We start from the raw sequence: 20,751 nt of genomic DNA, 5'->3' as shown, positions 1-20,751 counted from the left end.
CATCACTTGGAATGATGACACACCGGTAGCAAGGAAGTTAGCAGCGCAAGACAATTAAAATGAAAGCAGTTATCATGTTTACTGTGTGTTAGGCCTACTGCTCAACTGACAGAGACAAATGACCAGCCATCGAGTTATTTTGTATCAATATTGCATAATATAATACCGTATTTACTTGCGTATTAGACCCCCTTTTCCCCCCACTTTTACAGCCAAAAATAGTAAAGGAGGGTCCAATATGCGATAACCTCAGAATTGTGTGCAGCGGACACATGACTTCTAGATTATAAAGAGCTATAAATTGTAGTGTAAACATTCTATACTATTATTTAACAAACTTAGAATGTATTTAAGTTATACTGGCTATTTTCGTTGGAAGGCAGTATTTCTAAACGTAAAAGGACAATAAATGGTGAACACGACTTTTAGGCCTATGGTACATATAAAAGTCCGTTTTAGTTACTCATATCTTGTCATTCGTTACATCTCATTAATTCCTCTGGTGAGCTTGACGACAGGAAGGGCATACGGCCGTAAAAACTCGCTACGAAGATTCGTCTCACTTCATACTCGATCCCGTAGAAAAAAAGGGATAAGGGTATTGTGTTATCATATAATTAAATATTGATACAAAAGAAGTTAATGGCCTGTCATTTGTCTCTGTCAGTTCAGCAGTACGCCTAGAACACAGTAAACCAGATCACTGCTTTCATTTGAATTATCGCCTTGCGCCACCAACTTCCCTGCCGTGCTCAACTGTATTTGCCGTGCTACCGGCGTGTCGGCATTCTGAGTGACGTCATCTTCATTGCTATCTCTCGTCAGTCATATCAGCCATGCTTCATCTCTTTGAGCCATGCACTGCAATCAATAGCATACGAGGTCCCGTCTTTTTGAACCTTTTAAAAATAATGTTGTTCCCGACTATAGAGTCTAAACAGTGTAAATTTATTCCCAGATGGTCTCTGATATTCCCAGTTGGTGTATATGTAGCAGAAGGCACTCCTTCCAAATAAAGCCGTGTTGTAGAAGGCATGCCAAACCATCAGCTGATAACTAGCGTATGTTATGAGTTGTACTTCCGAATGTAATACATAGAAACTGGAAACATTCTTTTGATTAACTGCGGCTGTTGAAACACAGACCCTTATTTTTAAGTACACTTCATGCTTGTTCTCTACATTTATTACGTAAAAAGCTGTCCATGAGACCCTAACATTGTTTAGGTTAAGTTTTTTTTTGTTTTTTTGTGCTAGTTGCTCTACGTTGCACCGACACAGATATGGCAACAATGGGACAAGGAAGGGCTAGGAGTGGGAAGGAAGCAGCCGTGGCCTCAATTAAGGTACAGCCCCAGCATTTGCCTGGTGTGAAAATGGGAAACCACGGAAAACCATTTTCAGGGCTGCCGATAGTGGAGTTCGAACCTACTATCTCCTGAATACTGGATACTGGCCGCACTTAAGCGACTGCAGCTATCGAGCTCGGTGGTTAAGTATATTATCGCCCTGACAGTGCCAAAAGTTTGACGGAAAAAATAAAAATAACAGGAAAATATACCGCATTTATTGACATCTACAGGTGTGGCGGTAATGCGTTTTATTATCATAATGTTTAATTTCGTACGTTTGTTGTCTCTTTTTTTATTAACGCATACCCTAATATGTTTTGTTCGGCGTCTCCGAAAAATGTTTAAAGTATGTGGGGATATAAAATTATTATTACTATTATTATTATTATTATTATTATTATTATTATTATTATTATTATTATTATTATTATTTGTTAGGTACGTTGGCCAGTAAAACAATCGTTTTAATTGGATAGCTTTTATCACATTTTAAACTTACTTCTGTCCAAATATATACCTATATTGGTCCGAGTTACGAGATACAGTTGAACCTGCTTTATACGTAACTCTGTTCTGCATAATTCGTATTTGTACGTAATTTCCTTTAGGTCCCGGCAAAATGTAATTTAAAAGTGTGTTAATTAAACCTTATTTATACGTAATCCGTTTATACGTAATTCGCTGTTATACGTATTAATTGTCAGTGAAATATAAATGAGTTTTGCGTAACTGTAATGAGCACGTGCTTTTCTTAAAAGAAACTACTGTATTTATGAAGTTTCCTCTTTGTTGGCGTAGGCTTAAGTAGTGCGGTCGGTTTTCGGTGCTGAAACAGAAGACAGAGAGTTTCGCCGAGTGACATTGTTGACCCTTACTGGCGGCTGAACAAAGGCCAACGGAGCGAGTTCTCTTCACTCTCTATCTCGCTCCTCCTGTACCTTCGTCGTTTTTGACCTTCACACTGCCGCCTAAGATACATTACAAACAAAGTGGGCGGTTTCGGTGCGGAAACAAAAGGAAATACAGTAAATTTGTTTGAATATGAGAATTTCTTTCGTGGGAACAATGGAGAAGTAAAATGTCCATGGTGCCAGTATCTGGTGTTTACTGTTGAACAGTAGTTTTGTCATTCAGTTGCTTTTGATTAGCCATGGAGAACAGAAAAAGTAAAATTTATACGAGAGGTGGACACTAATCCACACAAAACAAAAACTGAAATTGCTTGAGACTTAGGGATTGCTTATACCACACTATGTACAGTCATCAGTAAAAGAAACTCTATTTTGGATGAGTTCTTAAAACTGGCTTCAAAATCAGCAAATCGCAGCCGTCAGCAAGAAGGAAAGCATGTAGATTTGGAGAAAGCACTTTTCACATGGTTCCAGCAAAAGCGGGCTGCAGCTCTACCAATTAGTGGCGACATGCTGAAGGCAAAGGCGACAGATTTAGCTAAAATGATAAGTATCACTGCTGATTTCAAGGTTTCATCAGGATGGTTGCAAGGATTTCGTCATGAAATCACAGGGAGAACAATTTGCGGTGACTCAAAAGCTGCGGACGACGTCACAGTGCAACACTGGAAGGAAGAGGTTCTGCCAGGTATCGTAAGCGATGATCAACCTACAAACATCTACAGTTGTGTTGAGACCGGCCTGTTCTACAATCTCCTTCCTAATAAAACATTAGCTGAAAAAGGTGACTCATGCCATCGAGGGAAGAAAAGTAAAATTTGTGTAACAGTACTTCTCGCCACCAATACAGATGGATCTGACAAACTTCCTCCACTTGTGATAGAAAAATCTAAGAATCTGAGGTGCTTTAAGGGTGCGAAAACAAAACCTATGGAATATGAATCCAACAGAAATAGCTATGCTTCTAATGGAACAGTGGTTGAAAAAATGGACATTAAAATGAAAAAGAAACAGAAGAAGGTCCTTCTTCTTATGGATCGATGTGCAGCACATCCATCTCAAAGCGTTCTGGAAAATGTCCGAGTGGTTTTTTTCCGCTCCTAACTGTACCAGTGTTCTACAACCGCTTGATTTGTGCATCATTGCAAATTTCAAAGTGCATTATAGAAAAATGCTGGTTCAACATTTAATAACAATGAATGATGCAGGAAATGAACCTCCCTCCATTAATTTGCTAGTTGTTTTAAGTCGCACCGACACAGATTGGTCTTACGGCGACGATGGGACAGGAAAGGGCAAGGAGTGGGAAGGAAGCGGCCGTGGCCTTAATTAAGGTACAGCCCCAGCATTTGCCTGATGTGAAAATGGGAAACCAAGGAAAACCATTTTCAGGGCTGCCGACAGTGGGGTTCAAACCTACTATCTCCCGAATACTGGATACTGGCCGCACTTAAGCGACTGCAGCTATCGAGCTCGGTCCTCCATTAATTTGCTACAAGCCATGGACTTTATTTCGGCTCCCTAGAAGCAGGTCTCAGTCTCCACAATCAGCAACTGTTTCCACAAAGCTGGTGGCTTACTAGAAGAGGCTGCCTCTGATGATTATGGGGACGAACTTTTGTCTGGCAATGAGCTAACGCTACCGGAGGCTGTAGAATTCGATACTTTTGTGCATTTCTATGATAATCGGGCTGTATGTGGAGAACTACAGGATGAAGCGATTATTGCTGATGTATGCCAACAACGCAGTGGTGATGGACCAGCTACAAGTGATAGTGACAATGATGGGGATGGAGATAACGACTTTAATCTTGAAACACCTGAACTGAGTGAAGTGTTACGTGCAATCGATGGGTGTAGGCGTTACATCAGTGTGAAAAGTTGTAGTAAAAATGCTTTGAATTCATTACTAAGTTTGCAAAAGGAGGTTTATACTCTTAATGCAAGCAAAGTGAAACAAGCCAACCTATCTGATTTCTCTAAGGCTGGACCAAGTTCAAAAAATTATCTTATGTCTTAATGTGTTTATTATTTGCAAGGATTAACACATGCAGGTCTATTCCATTGGTTTTTCAGTAAATATGTGATTATAGTGTAAGTCTGATTTCTAAGTAATTCTGAGTTACAAGTAGTTTTTTCCCTTCCCCTTGATATACGTATAAGTCAGGTTCAACTGTATTAAACGACCACTTTGTTAATGATCTCGCCTGCTGTATAAATAGCAACAACTGCAAATATTTCCCAACTAAAGTAAACGCGTTTCCTCATCCCGAGGTGGTACAGCTCTTTTTTAGACACTCCCCCAGTGGAGGGGAGTTACATGTACCACTTTTACCGCATATCAATCTTCCTGCCATTCGTAAATCTCCGGCAGTATGGTACCGGGAATCGAAGTCAAGACTCCCGAAAACAGCAACTAATTGTGCTAACCATTATGCTGGTGGACATTATTAACTACAAAACACAGACATATATACATGACTGATGCATGCTTGCAATGCGCGGGTTAAGCTAGACCTATTCATCTATTTGTGCGACGTCATCAGAGCTGCAGTAGACCTACGCTACAGAGGCGGACATTTCTTAACTACGAAACACAGATGTACTGCATGGATTCGACGCGTTTTCATTGCATAGGTCGTACGGACGAAACTATTCACAAATTTGTGCGATGTCATCAGAGCTGTAATAAGACTTGTACCAGCTTTGAAGCGGAATCGTCGTCGTCCTCTGACGAATTACGTTGGGGGTGGGTGGTCTTATAGGCAAGATTTATTTTTTCATTTTCTTCGTCTCGAAAAGCCAGGGGGGCCTAATATGCGAGGGGGTCTAATACACAAGTAAATACCGTAATACCCATATCCCTTTTCTTTACAGGGTCGAGTATGAAGCGAGACGAATCTTCGTAGCGAGTTTTTACGACAGTGTGCCATTCCTGATGTCGACCTCATCAGAGAATTAACGAGATGAAACGAATGATGTGATAAGAGTAACTAAAACTGATTATTTTTACTTTATATGTAGGCCTAAAAGTTGTGTTCATCATTTATTGACTTTTTACATTTAGAAATACTGCCTTGTAACAAAAGTAGGCAGTATAACTCAAATATATTCATAAGTTTGTTAAAGAACAGTGTAGAACATTTACATGTACAATTTATAGCTACAGCCTAGAAGTCATGTGTTCATTGCACAAAATTTGAGATTATCCCGTATTAGACCCCCCTTCTTTTTTAGCTGTAAAAGTGGAGAAAAAAAGGGTCTAATATACAGAAAACATGGTATTTAAAAATAGCTTTACTGGTTCTTTAACTGACATTTTAAGATAAGAAATTTACAATGATGATAACGTTCAGAGTATAAAACTTGGTACTACTCTGGAACTGTTTAAAGCAAGATACAACACATAACCCTAACATCAAACAGTTGACATATATAAGGTTCTTTCAGTCTTGTAATGAGCACTACATGTGTTAAAAGAACATATACTGCGTTCAAATTCATATCGCTCCACTTCTGAAGTCTTGTAAAATTCACTGGTAGCCTCCACAATAACCTCAACCAGTGCAGAAGTGAACAAACACAGGAAGACATCTTTTTCCAGAGAATCATCACGTAATATATATTGTCTACAACACCTGCATTGTGTGAACAGAAAGAGTAATGTATTGGAGTAAATAATTATGACTACTTATTTACAGGGTCTCTCATACAAACTAAGCGAAGCGGATTTTTTACTCTCCGATATGTAGGCTTTAGTATGGGAGGCGTGCGCATAGTGCTTGACCTTGCAAAGAGCCTGCACATGTTCAACCTGGCAAGCATCAGTCGCCAGTCTGAATCTCAGCTGTTAACATGGTGAGACTTATCTTTTTTTTTTTTTTTTTTTTTTTTTTTTTGAGACGACAGTAAATGCAGAGAGGTACTAAGATGATGTTTTGACACCATTCTTCCATCAGTTAATAGAAGAAAAATTGTGAGGGTGGTTTCAACAAGATTCAGCTCCTGCTCATACAGCAGAAGATTCCCTTCTTACAATCTCGGAAGTGTTTGTGGACAGAGTGATCAGTGCTGGTCTATTTCCCCATCGCTCTCCAGATCGAACAGTGTGCGATTTTTACTTGTGGGGTAAACTGAAAGAAAAAGTGTATCGAACAAATCCTCACACATTGGAGGAACTGAAAGAAAACATTACGAGTGAAATCAGAAACATTACAGCGGCAGAACTCACTCGCGTCAGCCAGAATGTGGTTACCAGATACAATGCCTGAATAACCCTGAAAAGACGAAGCTTCCAGCACCTTTCATGAGGTAAGATTTCATATAAGATTGTATACACGCTTAAGTACAGGATATAACGAGAACCCCGTTATTAACAACCGCTTTTGTCTGTCCCTTCAAAATTCCTACTTAAACTGCGTATTATCTTTCGGTTACAGTGAGGGCCCTATCACTGATGCATCCATTATTACAAGCAATTAAGCGTGCACAATTTTTTCTGTTACTGACATTTATGCACCTAGCGATTATATTGCATGCGATCGATCATCTTCAGCATTGTTTCCTTGCTATGTCTACTAGCGAGCTCTCTCATAGACATTTGAAGGTGATGTAGGAGTAGATTAGTAATACCCGTCGACTGCTGTTCCGTAAAGAAAATCACTGGCGCTTGAAATATGTTTTCATGATATAGTACAGTTAAAAAGTTAGATGACGCTGTTTGAATACGAAAACAGAAACATTTGCCACAAAATGCGATCAATCATCTTCGGTATGGTATAATTTTCTTGCTATGTACACTTGCGAGCTCTCTCATCGACATTTGAAGGTGATTACATAAAATCTAAACAGTGTTATGTGGTTGAAGATGTTGATAATATATGAAACATATACCACTTTTTAACCAATAAGTTGCCTTAAGCAATTTAGTGCATCGACGAGGTGGAAAATAGAAAATACTTAGTTGTAAATTTGAAGGTGATGTCTGAGTCGATTAGCAATACCCGTCAACTGCCGTTCTGTAAAGATAATTAGAAATGAAAGAGGAGAACATGTTTTTGTAACAAATACGTAAATAAGATGGTCGATACCAGTTGTTAACGCGTTAGATATAAAGGTTAAATAAATGTGATTGCTTAATTTTAATACTCTACACCAGCGGTGGCCAAGAATGTAGCACCTGTGCAACATACCGATATGCTGTGCGAGGAGCTGCCCTCATGCTTGCACATTAAGGTTATCACCCCTCCAGACCCGCTCCTCCCAGCGTGACCGACTCTACTAGCCATTTGGGAGGGGAATACTGCTCTCCCTCCCCACCAATTAAAAACACTACGACAGCCGAGCCATCTAGTCACAGCAGTCATCCTTTCTGAGTCCGAAAATTTCACACCACACATTTTATTATAATATTTTATTGTGGTTTACACATCATATACAAAAGATAAATACAAATCCATACCATATGTCCTTGTTTGAGTAAACCTGTGACAATACATTCTATTTAACAAAATATCACATCATCATCATCAACATTATCATCATCATCATCATCATCATCATTTCCCAACTCCAGTTTCGTGAGTGTGGTGTACAAGCGCTCGCCATCTCCTTCTGTCTTCATACACCTTCTGATCCAGTACATCCTCCCATTTGTATCCTCTATCCTTCACATCTGATCTTACAGTCTCTATCCAATGTTTTCTTGGTCTTCCCTGTGGTCTTCTTCCTACGAGATTAAGGTTGAAATATTTTCTGGCAGGTCTTTCCCTGTTCATTCTTATTATGTGCCCATACCACTGAAGTCTGCTTTCAAACCTAAAACATATCATATAAGAAATGCTATTGTGTCATATTCTTCTTTGTGGACAGCGTTATAGTGACGCTTGGCAGTAAATTTCCGGTGCCCGCCAATAGTCTGATGGGAAAATAAGCATTCAGAATGGTTTATGCCGGGAGTGAAAAAGAACTGCAATTCCCAGTCAGTTTTAAAAGCTTGGAAATTTTTTGCCACTCATCTTTTTGGATGTCCTTTCCGTAATGCAACGCATTTGCAACATCACTTGCAACGAACCGTTGTCCTGAACTGTGTATGCTATGTTCCCTAGCCGTCAAACTCATATAATACACCTGGCCAACTCTACGGTCAGTAATCCCCACCATATTATGTGTGTATCTCTCTCTCTCTCTCCCCCCCGTCAAGAGTGGACACACCTACCAAGCTCTTCACGCGTGCACAGTCAGTGTGCGGTGAATGTACACACTGAACTGTGCAGCGTTTGGGCACCGCTGCTCTACAACAAAGTTAAGTAAGAATGTGTACACCTCAAGATATGGCAGAGTGCATCACTGATTTCAGAGGTCCATTTATATTTTCTCGTGTGTAGTTAAATTTTGGAAAGCCTGTTCCCACTTAAATCTGCAGCGAGGATGTTATCATTTCTCTACGTGTGCTTAAATTATATTTTCATAATACATATACGGTTAGGTTAGGTGACGCTGTTTGAAGAAAAACGCAACATTTGCCACAGAGGCTTCTGGAGTGATATTAAAATTTGTTCAGAATGAAATGAAACGTACACTTTCACATACTATCGGATTTTGAATAATAACAAACAAGTAAGGTGTCGTGTGGATATCATCCGCGAAAACACAAGTTTTGAAAAACTGATTGCCGTTTCATACTGATTTTAATGTGTATGGTGTTACGAAAAATCAGATACAATGACAATCTGTTATAGGGAGTAAAGTTTTTCTCGCTACAACGGACTTCTACTGTATTTCATCACTGCAAAGAAACAAAATCCTAATGTAAACATGAGGGAAAAGTGAACTATCTCTCCTTTAGAACTTCCTTGAACTTCTGGAGCACCATTTGAACTGAACAGATGCTGCATGTATTTTCACAGGCTTAAGTGAGCACTGCACAAAAACTTAAATTTACAGGTTTAGCATGAGCGCCTCATCATTGTACAATGTATATTTATGGGCTTAGCATTGATCAGGTTAAACTATCAATATTTTCTTTCTTTTTTAGTTTCTTCCTGACAGTATGTCTGAATCAACATCCGTCAAGTACTCACGTTGTCGGTGCGGACATCAATGAGAGCTCCACGGTCCAGTAACAACTCCATAACACGCAGATGACCATTGGAAGCTGCGTCATGTAGGGCTGTCACTCCTCCAGCGCCTTTCCCACCGGGACTGTTGATATCTGCTCCATGATCTAGTAATTCTTCTACTATCTCAACAAAGCCATGGTTAGCAGCCTCCTGAAGAGGCACCCATCCACCATTATCTTGGATATTCACAGGATGGCCCTAGAAAAATAAAGAATAATTTATACAGGTATTATTTCATACAGGCAAGACATACACTCTCTGGAACACAACGTCATGACCAGGTGTTAAAGCATTATCGGCATGTTCCAAGGAGTATACAACAATATCACCCCAGAATCATCAGGGAGGCAGTTGAAACACGTAAACACCCAGATAATTTCAACCCCGATGCAGGCTACAACCTCAGTGAATCATAATCAGAACCATCAGAAAGTGATGCTTTACTGCTACCATTCGTTGTCCCTAGCACGGGGCTAAAATGGTGTCCCTATTACATCTAAGGGCACTATTTTAACCCGCCAATGCACGGGTTGGGTCTGCAAGACCCATGCGCTGGTATTCCTAACATATTCTGATAGACGGTGATAGCTGCATACGTCCGGCTTCTGCTACCTTCCTTTTATCACCGGTGTAGTATTCCTGCAGACGAACATGGAATTGATTGCTTTAGAACGTGAGCAGTGGTAAGTTAAAGTGCTATCTGGGCCTGCGAGACCCAACCCGTGCAGCCGTGTAAGTTTTTTTTATCGTAAGCTTTTTAGTCTTTCCATGTTAACCGTGTACATAAAGATTATAGGATGATTATATGATAGCGTCTTGTCCAAGTCCGTGGTTTAGCTAGCCTGGCTGTCTTTCACCTTAGTTCCTTGGGTTTTAAGTACAGAGGTGAGACCGAGTTGACCTGGGCTAATCAGTTCGTTTCTTCGTAGGTCTAAGAAAAAGGAGTGTTATGGTGTCAGCAATCCACGTGATATGGAACGAGTTGCCGCATTATTGAAGAAACCATTATCAGATGATGAAATTTACTGTGGTTTTCCTCTCGTCAATGTACAGCGATGATAAAACTGAGGAAAGTATAGAAGGAAAGAGGAGGCCTGTAATAGTCACATTCTATAATTCAGCTAAGGGTGGTGTAGGCTGTGTAGACAAAAGGACGGCTCGAAACACCAGACGTTGGACAATGGTGGTCTTCTATGCATGGCTGAATATTACAGGCTTTAATGCATATTTAATATTCAGAGCCAACAACCCTAACTCTCCAGACGCAAGGAACAGAATAATTTTTTTGAAGAAACTCTTGTTTGTTCTAACTGTCTCAAGATATCTTCCTAAGAGCATTCGTGATACTCCTAGAAGGATATCTGGGTTGACGGCAGAAGCAGGACGTGAAAATACACAAAATAAAAGAGGACGCCGTGCATACTGTAGAGTCAGAAAAGACCCGCTACTCGTGCTGTTTGTGCAGCAAGTTAATGTATCTTGAACTCTCCGTATTTGTGTGCAGTGAATGTAAAGCTGAAATGTGAATGTTCCAGTGAACATTCTGGATCGTGAAGATTAGGTTATGATGATTTCATAATTTTGATTTGATAAGTTCTGAATTTTGTGATCAAATAAAATATTGTGTGTAAATTTGCAGTGGTTAGAGAATTGCTTTGTAAAATGTTAAGTAAGTGTTAATCATCAACGGTTTTGTGACAGGAATGTGTTTATAATGTTAACGGAATAGGAGGGAATGAATACTGAAAATAAAAATGTATTAGCATACTATAAAAAAGAAATATGATGATGGGTCTGTGAGACCCAACCCGTTTACTCGTGTAACTTTTTGTGACCCGTGCACTGGAGGGTTAAGTTCGGTTGCTTTCTCTCAGCAACCACTGATGCGTCATGTTTCAGTTTTCTGTTTTCTTCTGATGAAGAAAGGCAAGGTACCTTTCAAAATGCGCATTTAGTGTGTTTATATAGTTTGTTAAATCCCAAAATATTACATCATGAATGGATTTTTCTAGATTACACCTGATTTTCTTCAAGTCACTTTCTCAAAACAAGTACCATATATCCCTTTATGTAATGGAGGGGAACAAACAGGTGGCAAATAAAGTTGTCCATAGAAAGACAGGATAATGAACAGAATCATGTACAGTAATCGTTCAATTTATTCGGTCCCAAAAAAGTTCCATAAAAATCAATGTTAAATCTATGGTTCCTCAATCGTTTTATCGCATCAATCGTCAAAAAAATATTTGTCCTCGGCAAAAAATATACACAAAACTTTTCTGAACTGGCAATCCGAAAGAGACAGCCGAATACTCTAGCATATAATAGCGGCAACCTTTTACGTGAGAATGCACGAGCGATTACAAGTTGCTGGTCTTGAGCAAGGATCTCCGTAGGCGGGAGTGCTAAGCGCAGGTTATTCACACGCAACATTACTGAGCCTGCTCGCGCCAACGCTTCTCGACCCACTAATCGGCCCCCAGAAGTATTTTTATTTACAAGAATTAAAATGGAGGCACTGTAAAACTCAAAAGCCACCATTTTCTGTGTTGCTACTGGCTGGCTAGGACTGCCAGCTTCATTGAAAATGAGAAAATCGCGTAGTTTAAAACAGTCACAGCGTGCGCAGGGTACGTTTTAATTAGTCACAGTGTTATTAATCGCGTCATACCTTGTCATGTGTGTGGGATGCTAGAGGGCTGTTGATCACTTTGTTGCCCCCTACCCAGTTGTCCTCTTACAAACCGGACCAATAATCTTTTCAATAGGCGGTCTTGAAACTAACTAACTAGTTGGCAATATCGATTAGCCCGCTGTGACATCGTCCGATGTGCGCCATGTTGAATTTCAAACCTCTGTGACATCGTCCGAGCCGCGTCATGTGGGATCTCTAACCTATCGTTCGCAAAGGGTCTACGGCATCTATATCAAAATACAGGTTAACGCCTTTATATCCACGTATATAATTAATTTGCAATAAGAGAACTGACCTTGAAGGTTTTCCAATTACTACGAGATGTAAGGAAAAGTGAAACAAAATTGTGTAAAAGTCACGCTTTTTATTTTCATCGCGTATATCATGATTGCAATATTTTGATACCATTATATATAGTATGAGCATGCCCGGCTCCATGGCTAAATGGTTAGCACGTGTTGGCCTTCAGTTCAAGGGGTCACAATCGGGTTGGGGATTTTAACTCGTGTTGGTTAATTCCGACAGTTCGGGGGCCGTGTGTGTGCGCCGATTTACACGTCAGGATTCATCTTAGGTAGAGCCGCATTTTCATAAGCGCGTAAATCACCTATCACATGACAACTTAAAAGATCTGCACCCAGCTTCGGAGGCCACACCCAATTATTATTACTATTATTATTATTATTATTATTATTATTATTATTATTTACATGATGAAAAATGCCCAAATACAGTACCCGTATTTTATTATTTTGCTTTCCCCCTATTTTATGTCACCCACATTTATTGTTTTCCCGCATCCATCGTCATTTTCGCCCTCCCCGTTGAAAAAACAATGAAACAAGGTTTTACTGTAATAGGACAAACACAATGGCAGATCAGAGTGGGAAGACAGAGCGACAGAAATAGGAGAAGAGGACATGGGAGCAACAGACAGATAAGAAAAACACAAACATGAAAATACTAAAGGACAAGGACATCTACCTAGACTGCCGTCTTCAAATAGATAGGCTCTCTCCTCATCAAACCCAGTTTTTCTAAATCAATATGACTTGATTTGACAGGTAAGTGTGGGAAGAGTGAGCATCATAAAGAGAACAAAAGAACAAACATAAAAATACAAAAGGAGAGGGACCATTTCCACATCTACATATACAGTGAAACCTCGATTCTCCGTTTTTCGAGGGACCATGAAAATAAAACGTACAACACGGGAAAACGGAAAATCCGGGAATGAATGAAAACCATCAACAATTTGGCTAAACATCACAAAAATGAAAAATGTATAAATATAATCTTACAAAACTCCTAAACCAAACTAAACTACAGCCCCAATGGGACTTTGCCTGCCAAGCGACCGCTCCTCAGCCCAAAGGCCTGCAGATTATGAGGTGCGCATGGTCAGTGCGACGAATCCTCTCGGCCGATATTCCTGGCTCTGTAGATCGGGGTCGCCATCTCACCATTAGATAGCTCCACAATTAAAGGTAATCACGTAGGCTGAGTGGACCTGGAACCAGACTTATATCCAGGTAAAACTGTCTGACCTGGTTGCAATCGAACCCGGACCCTCTGGATGAGAGGGGGGAATGTTAGACCGCGAAACCGCATTTATTACCGGTACGAGAGTTCAAAATCTCGATACTTTATATTCAATTTTACAGGGGAATCTTCGTCAGTTTCCTGTGTAAACTTCTTTCAGTTCAGCAACTTTGATTAGGCTAGCCAAACTCTTCAAAAAATCTAATAACGCCAAGCCAAGCGATAATCGACCACAAGTAGTTTTTAATTCTCTCATCTAATAAAATAAAGCACATTAGATACAAAAGCGCCCAAAATGATGGCGAAATCCATTCATTTCTTGATCTTTCATTGTAATTTGGTCTTTGGTATACTGTTCGTAGTCAGTTTCTGGAAATTTCGTACCGCGCAAATTAGGCCTACATCGACTTTTAAAGGTTATGTTGAACTCAAAAACATGGTTTCGAATGTTAGTATCGATTCTTAAAAGTTCTTGAATGCATTATATTCAATTCTGCGCGCCACAAATCCAATCAAATTCGAAAGATAAAAGAAATATCAAAACTTCAGAAATTACGGTTATTTGTGACCTTGAGGTCATCTGGAAAGCGCGCTCGCTGCACATTCAGTACGAGTTTGAAATAATACCAACCATTTAAAATGTAATGTGTGCAAATAAAACGACTGCGGTTTTTGGTATTTTAACACGAAAACGTAAAATTCCCAGTTTTACATTAGGGCCTAAACAGTAATAAGCAATCCCAAGACCTCCCATGGCTTTCTTTTTTTTTTAAATTTAAGTTGCAACATCTGTTTTGGTCTCGCTAACATAATCATGTACGATAATATCAAAAATACTGAATTTGTGTTAAGAAGGAACATTTTCGATTCCTGCCTGAAAGCCCAGTTACTCTTAAGTGCCCTGAGCAAAGTGCCGAAAACCTCTTCGGCAGTACGATCGAAAAAATGTAAAAATATAAACATCTAACCCTGGCCATAATATGAACGTTTTATAATTGCGAACATTTGACGAAACTCGTTCCGTCTTCAAGCAGAGCTGTCAAAATGCAGCGTATCTCCTTGCAATTGATGTAGCCACTCTCTGCTTTATGATTTTCCGAGATTCTCTAAACAATACCACCCGAATGCGATGCTAAGATGGTCCCTTATGCAAGTTCACCGCCGATCGGTTTTCCAGTACCGGTACAGTACTTGCTTTAATTATCGCAGTGACGGGGCGTTAACGCCAAGATCCATAAATATGCCATAGTCGTCCTTTCGTGAGATACAGTTTATTAAAAAACGATTGATCGAGGATTTAGCGTTGATGGGACTGGGATTTCTGGACGGTTGATCCGGGAAATCGTTTCTTCGAGGAACGGATAATGCGGGACTTTTACAACGTGATTTAATTATGATGCTCGCGGGACCACGTATTTGAACGCATATTCCGGGAAAATGTATTTTCCGGAAACGGATAATCGAGGTTCCACTGTACTGCCATCTTCAAAACGATGGGCTCTCAGTCCTAGTTCCCCTACATCCATTTCTTTTCAGTCCCAACAAGCTCGTTTCTGCTTCACAGCTTCATCATGAGGAGGGGCCATCAACAATCATTGAGGAGCCACCATAACAAATCTTCAGTCATGAAGTTGGAAGTACAGGATGTGAAGAAAAAGGAAAGAGACTAAAAGTTCAAATGCTAGAAACATAGGACAAACACAAACGGAGAGCAGGATCCCAATGCGCCAATATAAGTAATGGAAAGGAACAAACAAAACATATAGTAAGACAGGAACATGAAAAGGAACACATACCATATTTTCTCGCATAATTAACGCACTCCGCACACACACACACACACACACACACACACACACACACACACACACACACACACACACACACACCCCCGGGCATAATTTACAAGCGACCCCACTTTTTTTTGTTTAAACTGGGAGAATAAAGAAATGTTCGGTATTTGATGCACTCACTTTCTCAACGATTTATCGCACATGCTGTTCCGGATGCGTTTCAAAATGAAGATCCTTCCTATTGCAAAACCTGACATTCCAAAAACCACACCCCTTCCTAGTATTGCCTCTTAGAAAATACTGTGTACAAATAGAAATGGCTTCTACTAGGTTTCTTAAAATGAGGAATCTACTGTGCGACAGACGCCTCAGCTTGGAGACACGTCACAACTTCGGCAGATGTTACGTGTATTCAGTGCTTCTGCATGGCGCTGAAATGTGGACTCTGAAATATAACACCATTAAGAAAATAAATGCCTTCGAGATGTGGGTGTTCCGGAAGGATGTTATGGATCTTATGGACTGACCACGTCTCCAATGCTGTTGTACTCAAACGCAGGATGAGGGAACGGATGTTGATGTGTATGATCAAGGAAATAAAGACAGCCTACCTTGGGTATATTATGAGGAATGAAAAGTACAACCTACTTAAAATTGATCCTGCAGGGTAAAACTGATGGACGTAGCGGTCGCAGTCGAAGGAAACACTCTTGGCTGAGGACCTTACGGGATAGGACAGAACTGGATTCTAGTAGACTGATGAGGACAGGAGAACATCATACAGACTTTGCTGTGATTGGGGTGAATCTTCACTAACGGAGAAGCCAGTACAAGAAGAAGGAAATACCACTGGCCACTGCACTACTTTAGTTCAGCAAGTGAGTCAGCGGAACTGACTAGTGTCGTTCTATTCCTATCTGGAACAGAGATATTTTATGAGTGATTCGGGTACATGTGTGTTTTGTGACCTTAATTTTTTTTTTTGCTAGTTGCTTTACGTCGCACTGACACAGATAGGTCTTATGGCGACGACGGAATAGGAAAGGCCTAGGAGTTGGAAGGAAGCAGCCATGGCCTTAATTAAGATACAGCCCCAGCATTTGCCAGGTGTGAAAATGGGAAACCATGGAAAACCCTCTTCAGGGCTGCCGACAGTGGGATTCGAACCCACTATCTCCCGGATGCATGCTCACAGCTGCGTGCCCCTGACCGCACGGCCAACTCGCCCAGTGACCTTAAAATTGTTTGTTAATCCATAATGAGCAAGTATCACTGCATCATAAAAACTTGCGGCAATCGGTTTTGTCAAAACATACAGAAATAGGGCAGTAGACCGCAAGTATTCAGTATCCAAGTGCAACGGGTGTTACTGTTGGAAACAGAAAACTGCACTTCAAGTGACCTACAAGTCTCGCAAAGCATTACACGGCCCAAAACGTGGCAAGATTGCTTACGAAGAGGAACATCTACAGAAATATGCGATTTCGTTACGCACGATAGATATGCCGTTTCCCATGAAATTCTGTATTTTAAAGGACGAGAAAGAGCTGCAGCACATGGGATCAGAGTCTCAGACTTCAAGGTTAGCCAAGAAAAATGGACTTTCTAATATTATCATTTAGACTTTCACGGCCCGTGTAACTATTCACGAGTTGTATTTTTGGGCTTATGCCGTGTAAATAATTATAAACACACTCAACGTTTCAAAAGGAACCTTGCCTTTCTTCATCAGGAGACAAAAGAGAAGAGAAGCGACGTATTGATGGTTGCTAGGAGAAAGCAACAAGGAAGCTTCAAATGGTGCCCAAAGATGTACTGTAAAGGGGACGCCATTTTGGCCCAATGCTAGAGACAATGAATAGTAACAGCAAAGCATTACTCTCTAATGGTTCTGATTATAGGTAGCCATGATTCACTGAGGTTGTAACCTGTATCGCGGTTGAAATTATCTGGATGTTTACGTATTTCAACCGCCTCCCCGATAATTCTTGAGCGATATTGCTTTATACGGGCAAGAACATCCACTTCTTGGAACAAGACATCATGACCAGGTGTTAGGGCATGGTCAGCAACAGCTGATTTATCAGGTTGGTTGAGTCTGATACATCTGGTATGTTCTTTGATGCGAGTACACACCGTTCTCGAAGTCTGCCCAATATAAACCTTGCCACAAGTACAGGGAACTCTGTAGATACCAGGTTGTTGTAATTTAGGCAAACTATCCTTAGTTGGTCGCAGGAGTTGCCTAATCTTAACTGATGTTCCAAAAACAGTTCGTACATGGTACCTAGGTAAGATTTTAGCAATACGGTCCGTCGTGTTATGTATGTAAGGTAGGTAAGCAGTTCCTTTTACATCTTTTTTCTTAACAGACGTCCGATTATGTGCCGGCACGTCTGTTAAGAAAAAAGATGTAAAAGGAACTGCTTACCTACCTTACATACATAACACGACGGACCGTATTGCTAAAATCTTACGTAGGTACCATGTACGAACTGTTTTTGGAACATCAGTTAAGATAAGGCAACTCCTGCGACCAACTAAGGATAGTTTGCCTAAATTACAACAACCTGGTATCTACAGAGTTCCCTGTACTTGTGGCAAGGTTTATATTGGGCAGACTTCGAGAACGGTGTGTACTCGCATCAAAGAACATACCAGATGTATCAGACTCAACCAACCTGATAAATCAGCTGTTGCTGACCATGCCCTAACACCTGGTCATGATGTCTTGTTCCAAGAAGTGGATGTTCTTGCCCGTATAAAGCAATATCGCTCAAGAATTATCGGGGAGGCGGTTGAAATACGTAAACATCCAGATAATTTCAACCGCGATACAGGTTACAACCTCAGTGAATCATGGCTACCTATAATCAGAACCATTAGAGAGTAATGCTTTGCTGTTACTATTCATTGTCTCTAGCATTGGGCCAAAATGGCGTCCCCTTTACATCTTTGGGCACCATTTGAAGCTTCCTTGTTGCTTTCTCCTAGCAACCATCAATACGTCGTTTCTCTTCTCTTTTGTCTCCTGATGAAGAAAGGCAAGGTTCCTTTTGAAACGTTGAGTGTGTTTATAATTATTTACACGGCATAAGGCCAAAAATACAACTCATGAATAATGGACTTTCTCTTTGACAAAGAACATCATGTCAAAGAATGCCAAATGATTTCAACCAAAATGTCATTTATTTTCATCACTTTGTAATTGGGAAGTGAAAAGTCCAAAAATATCTGCCTTTTCAAATAGGAAACACAGATCAGACACCAGTCAGCTTTGATATGCTATAAAGTAAAACAAGCAATAAGCAGGGATGTAACGATTATGATATGGGCCCGCCTGTGGAAGACAAAATTGGGCCCCCTCAAAAAAACTGTACAAAACCTGTCAATAACAAAATTATATAAATTCAACTACAGCAGATACTTTAATGCAATCTACATCCTTTTAATAATTACAAAGGACTTACTAAAAGATTTCAGAACTAATTATTAATAGATTTTAGTTTCAAAGTTAAATATTTTGTACAGATTGAATTACAACGTAAATAAATATACCGTATTTATGAGAATAATCCCCACATATTTTTAAAAAAATTTTAAGGCACGAAATGGGGTGCGGGTTTTATTTGTGTCAAGGTTGCCAACACGCTCCTGGCTCACCTACTTTTCGATGCTGAGTATACAATTATGCTTTGTGCAACCGTAGATGGAAGAAAACTGTCCCCATATGTCATATTTAAACAGAAAACAATTCAGACTTTTAATTCTAAACTGACTTTACATTTTTTTTTTATTAGTAGCATATTTTACAGAGTAAAATAAATTCAAAATTTCACCGCGTCACAACAGAACGCGTCTTCCGAGGTAGCTTTCCGCATTTGCAATCACTTCGGTGTGTCTATAGTGTGTTTCATAGTTGAAAATAGAGTGAAATCTTAATTCTTTTGTATGCAGCGTTTTAAGGAACACCACAATATCATGTAACAGGCAGTATGTGGAAAAGCAGAATCCGCGAAAACTGGAGAGGGTTGGCATTTCTGAATTACAAGATGGCTGTTAATTCGAAATCACGTAATTGGAAGTCCGATTTCTGTATTACAAAGACTTGGAATTAACAAGGTTTTACTGTATCGCAAAACTAACATCAGATTTCGCCGGTGTGTCCATTTCAAGTGTTTACATTGCACGAAAAGAATTATCCACCACCGGTCATGTTACTGTCCAGTAAAAAGAGACCATGTGTGAGAAGTGTTTTAGACGTGGGGTGTGACGAACTTGCAAGTAATTTAGGAGAGGATGATAGTGATGCAAGAGACAATGAATCTTCCCATCTACAGGGAATCGAGGTAATAAGTTTGAATTTCGAAAATAGTTTTGGGGAAGAAACTGCAACGGGAATAATAAGCTCTAAAATTTGATATTTTGGAACCAATTTTCACCATTTCTTTAATAACAACTTGACACAGATATTTGTGAGTGTGTGCCACTCGTGTTATGAGACAGCTCTCTTAGACTCAACAAAATAACAATAATTTGCAGCCAGATGCAACCAGTCGACTGTTACTCTACATACGCATTGTAAAAACAAACTTTTTCTGCTCATTCTACAAACACATCACGATGTCACCTTTCCCGTACAGAGTGGCATTCAGGTAAAGTTATTTATTCATGTATTTACTTTTTCTTGGGAAGTCTGCAGGTCCCTTGAGCCCTGGGCCCGCCTGCACTGCACGCCTTGCAGGCCCTAATGTTATACCACTGTCTATAAGTTACGTACTACTGAAAGAAAAAAATAACAACAACAATGTACTCTAATGCCTGCTGGAACTGCAGAAAGATTGCACCATATGTTGTTCTGAAACTAAAAACAGTGCTGAATGTAAAATTTCTGCAAGGGATATATGTTTGTATGCAAGATAAAGTCACTCATACAAGAGTGGGTTTTGGGAAATCGAGCGGGAGTCCCTCCTTCCATGCCCAGCCTTCCTCGTGTTACACAGTTTTTGTGGCCACCTGACAGAAGGCATTGAGAAATTACTGGAAACTGCGAAAACCTATTTGGCAGTGATTCCTGGTGGATTAACATCATACTTCTATCCTAGGACATTGTGACAAATAAACCGTTCGATGATAATGTTCAAACCTCTATCAGTGCTCGATAGCGGGAAGTGTGCATGAACTTACCCAACCAGGCATGATTCGCAAACCACTGATGGAACTCCTTTGTGAGTGCATATTGCGTGCCTAGCACATGATTTCTTCGAAGGTGATTAAAAAGAGCTTCAAGAAAACGAGAATCTGGAATACGTCAGACAGGACTGAAGATGACTTCTTA

The 20,751-nt window shown here is 40.1% G+C and overlaps 1 protein-coding gene across 1 annotated transcript in view; it reads right to left on the bottom strand.

Moving 5' to 3' along the window:
* The window catches only part of LOC136886104 (tonsoku-like protein), a 250,748-nt gene that overhangs the window by 106,332 nt on the left and 123,665 nt on the right, over positions 1–20,751 (bottom strand). The window contains exon 13 of the mRNA XM_068227232.1: positions 9,345–9,581. Within this exon, the coding sequence (XP_068083333.1) occupies positions 9,345–9,581 (237 nt within the window). The remainder of the gene's footprint in view (positions 1–9,344; positions 9,582–20,751) is intronic.

This window comes from Anabrus simplex, chromosome 1 (assembly GCF_040414725.1).
Source record: "Anabrus simplex isolate iqAnaSimp1 chromosome 1, ASM4041472v1, whole genome shotgun sequence".
Lineage (NCBI taxonomy): Eukaryota > Metazoa > Arthropoda > Insecta > Orthoptera > Tettigoniidae > Anabrus > Anabrus simplex.
Note: the sequence above shows the minus strand (reverse complement) of the source record. Positions and strands in the feature narration are given on the sequence as shown.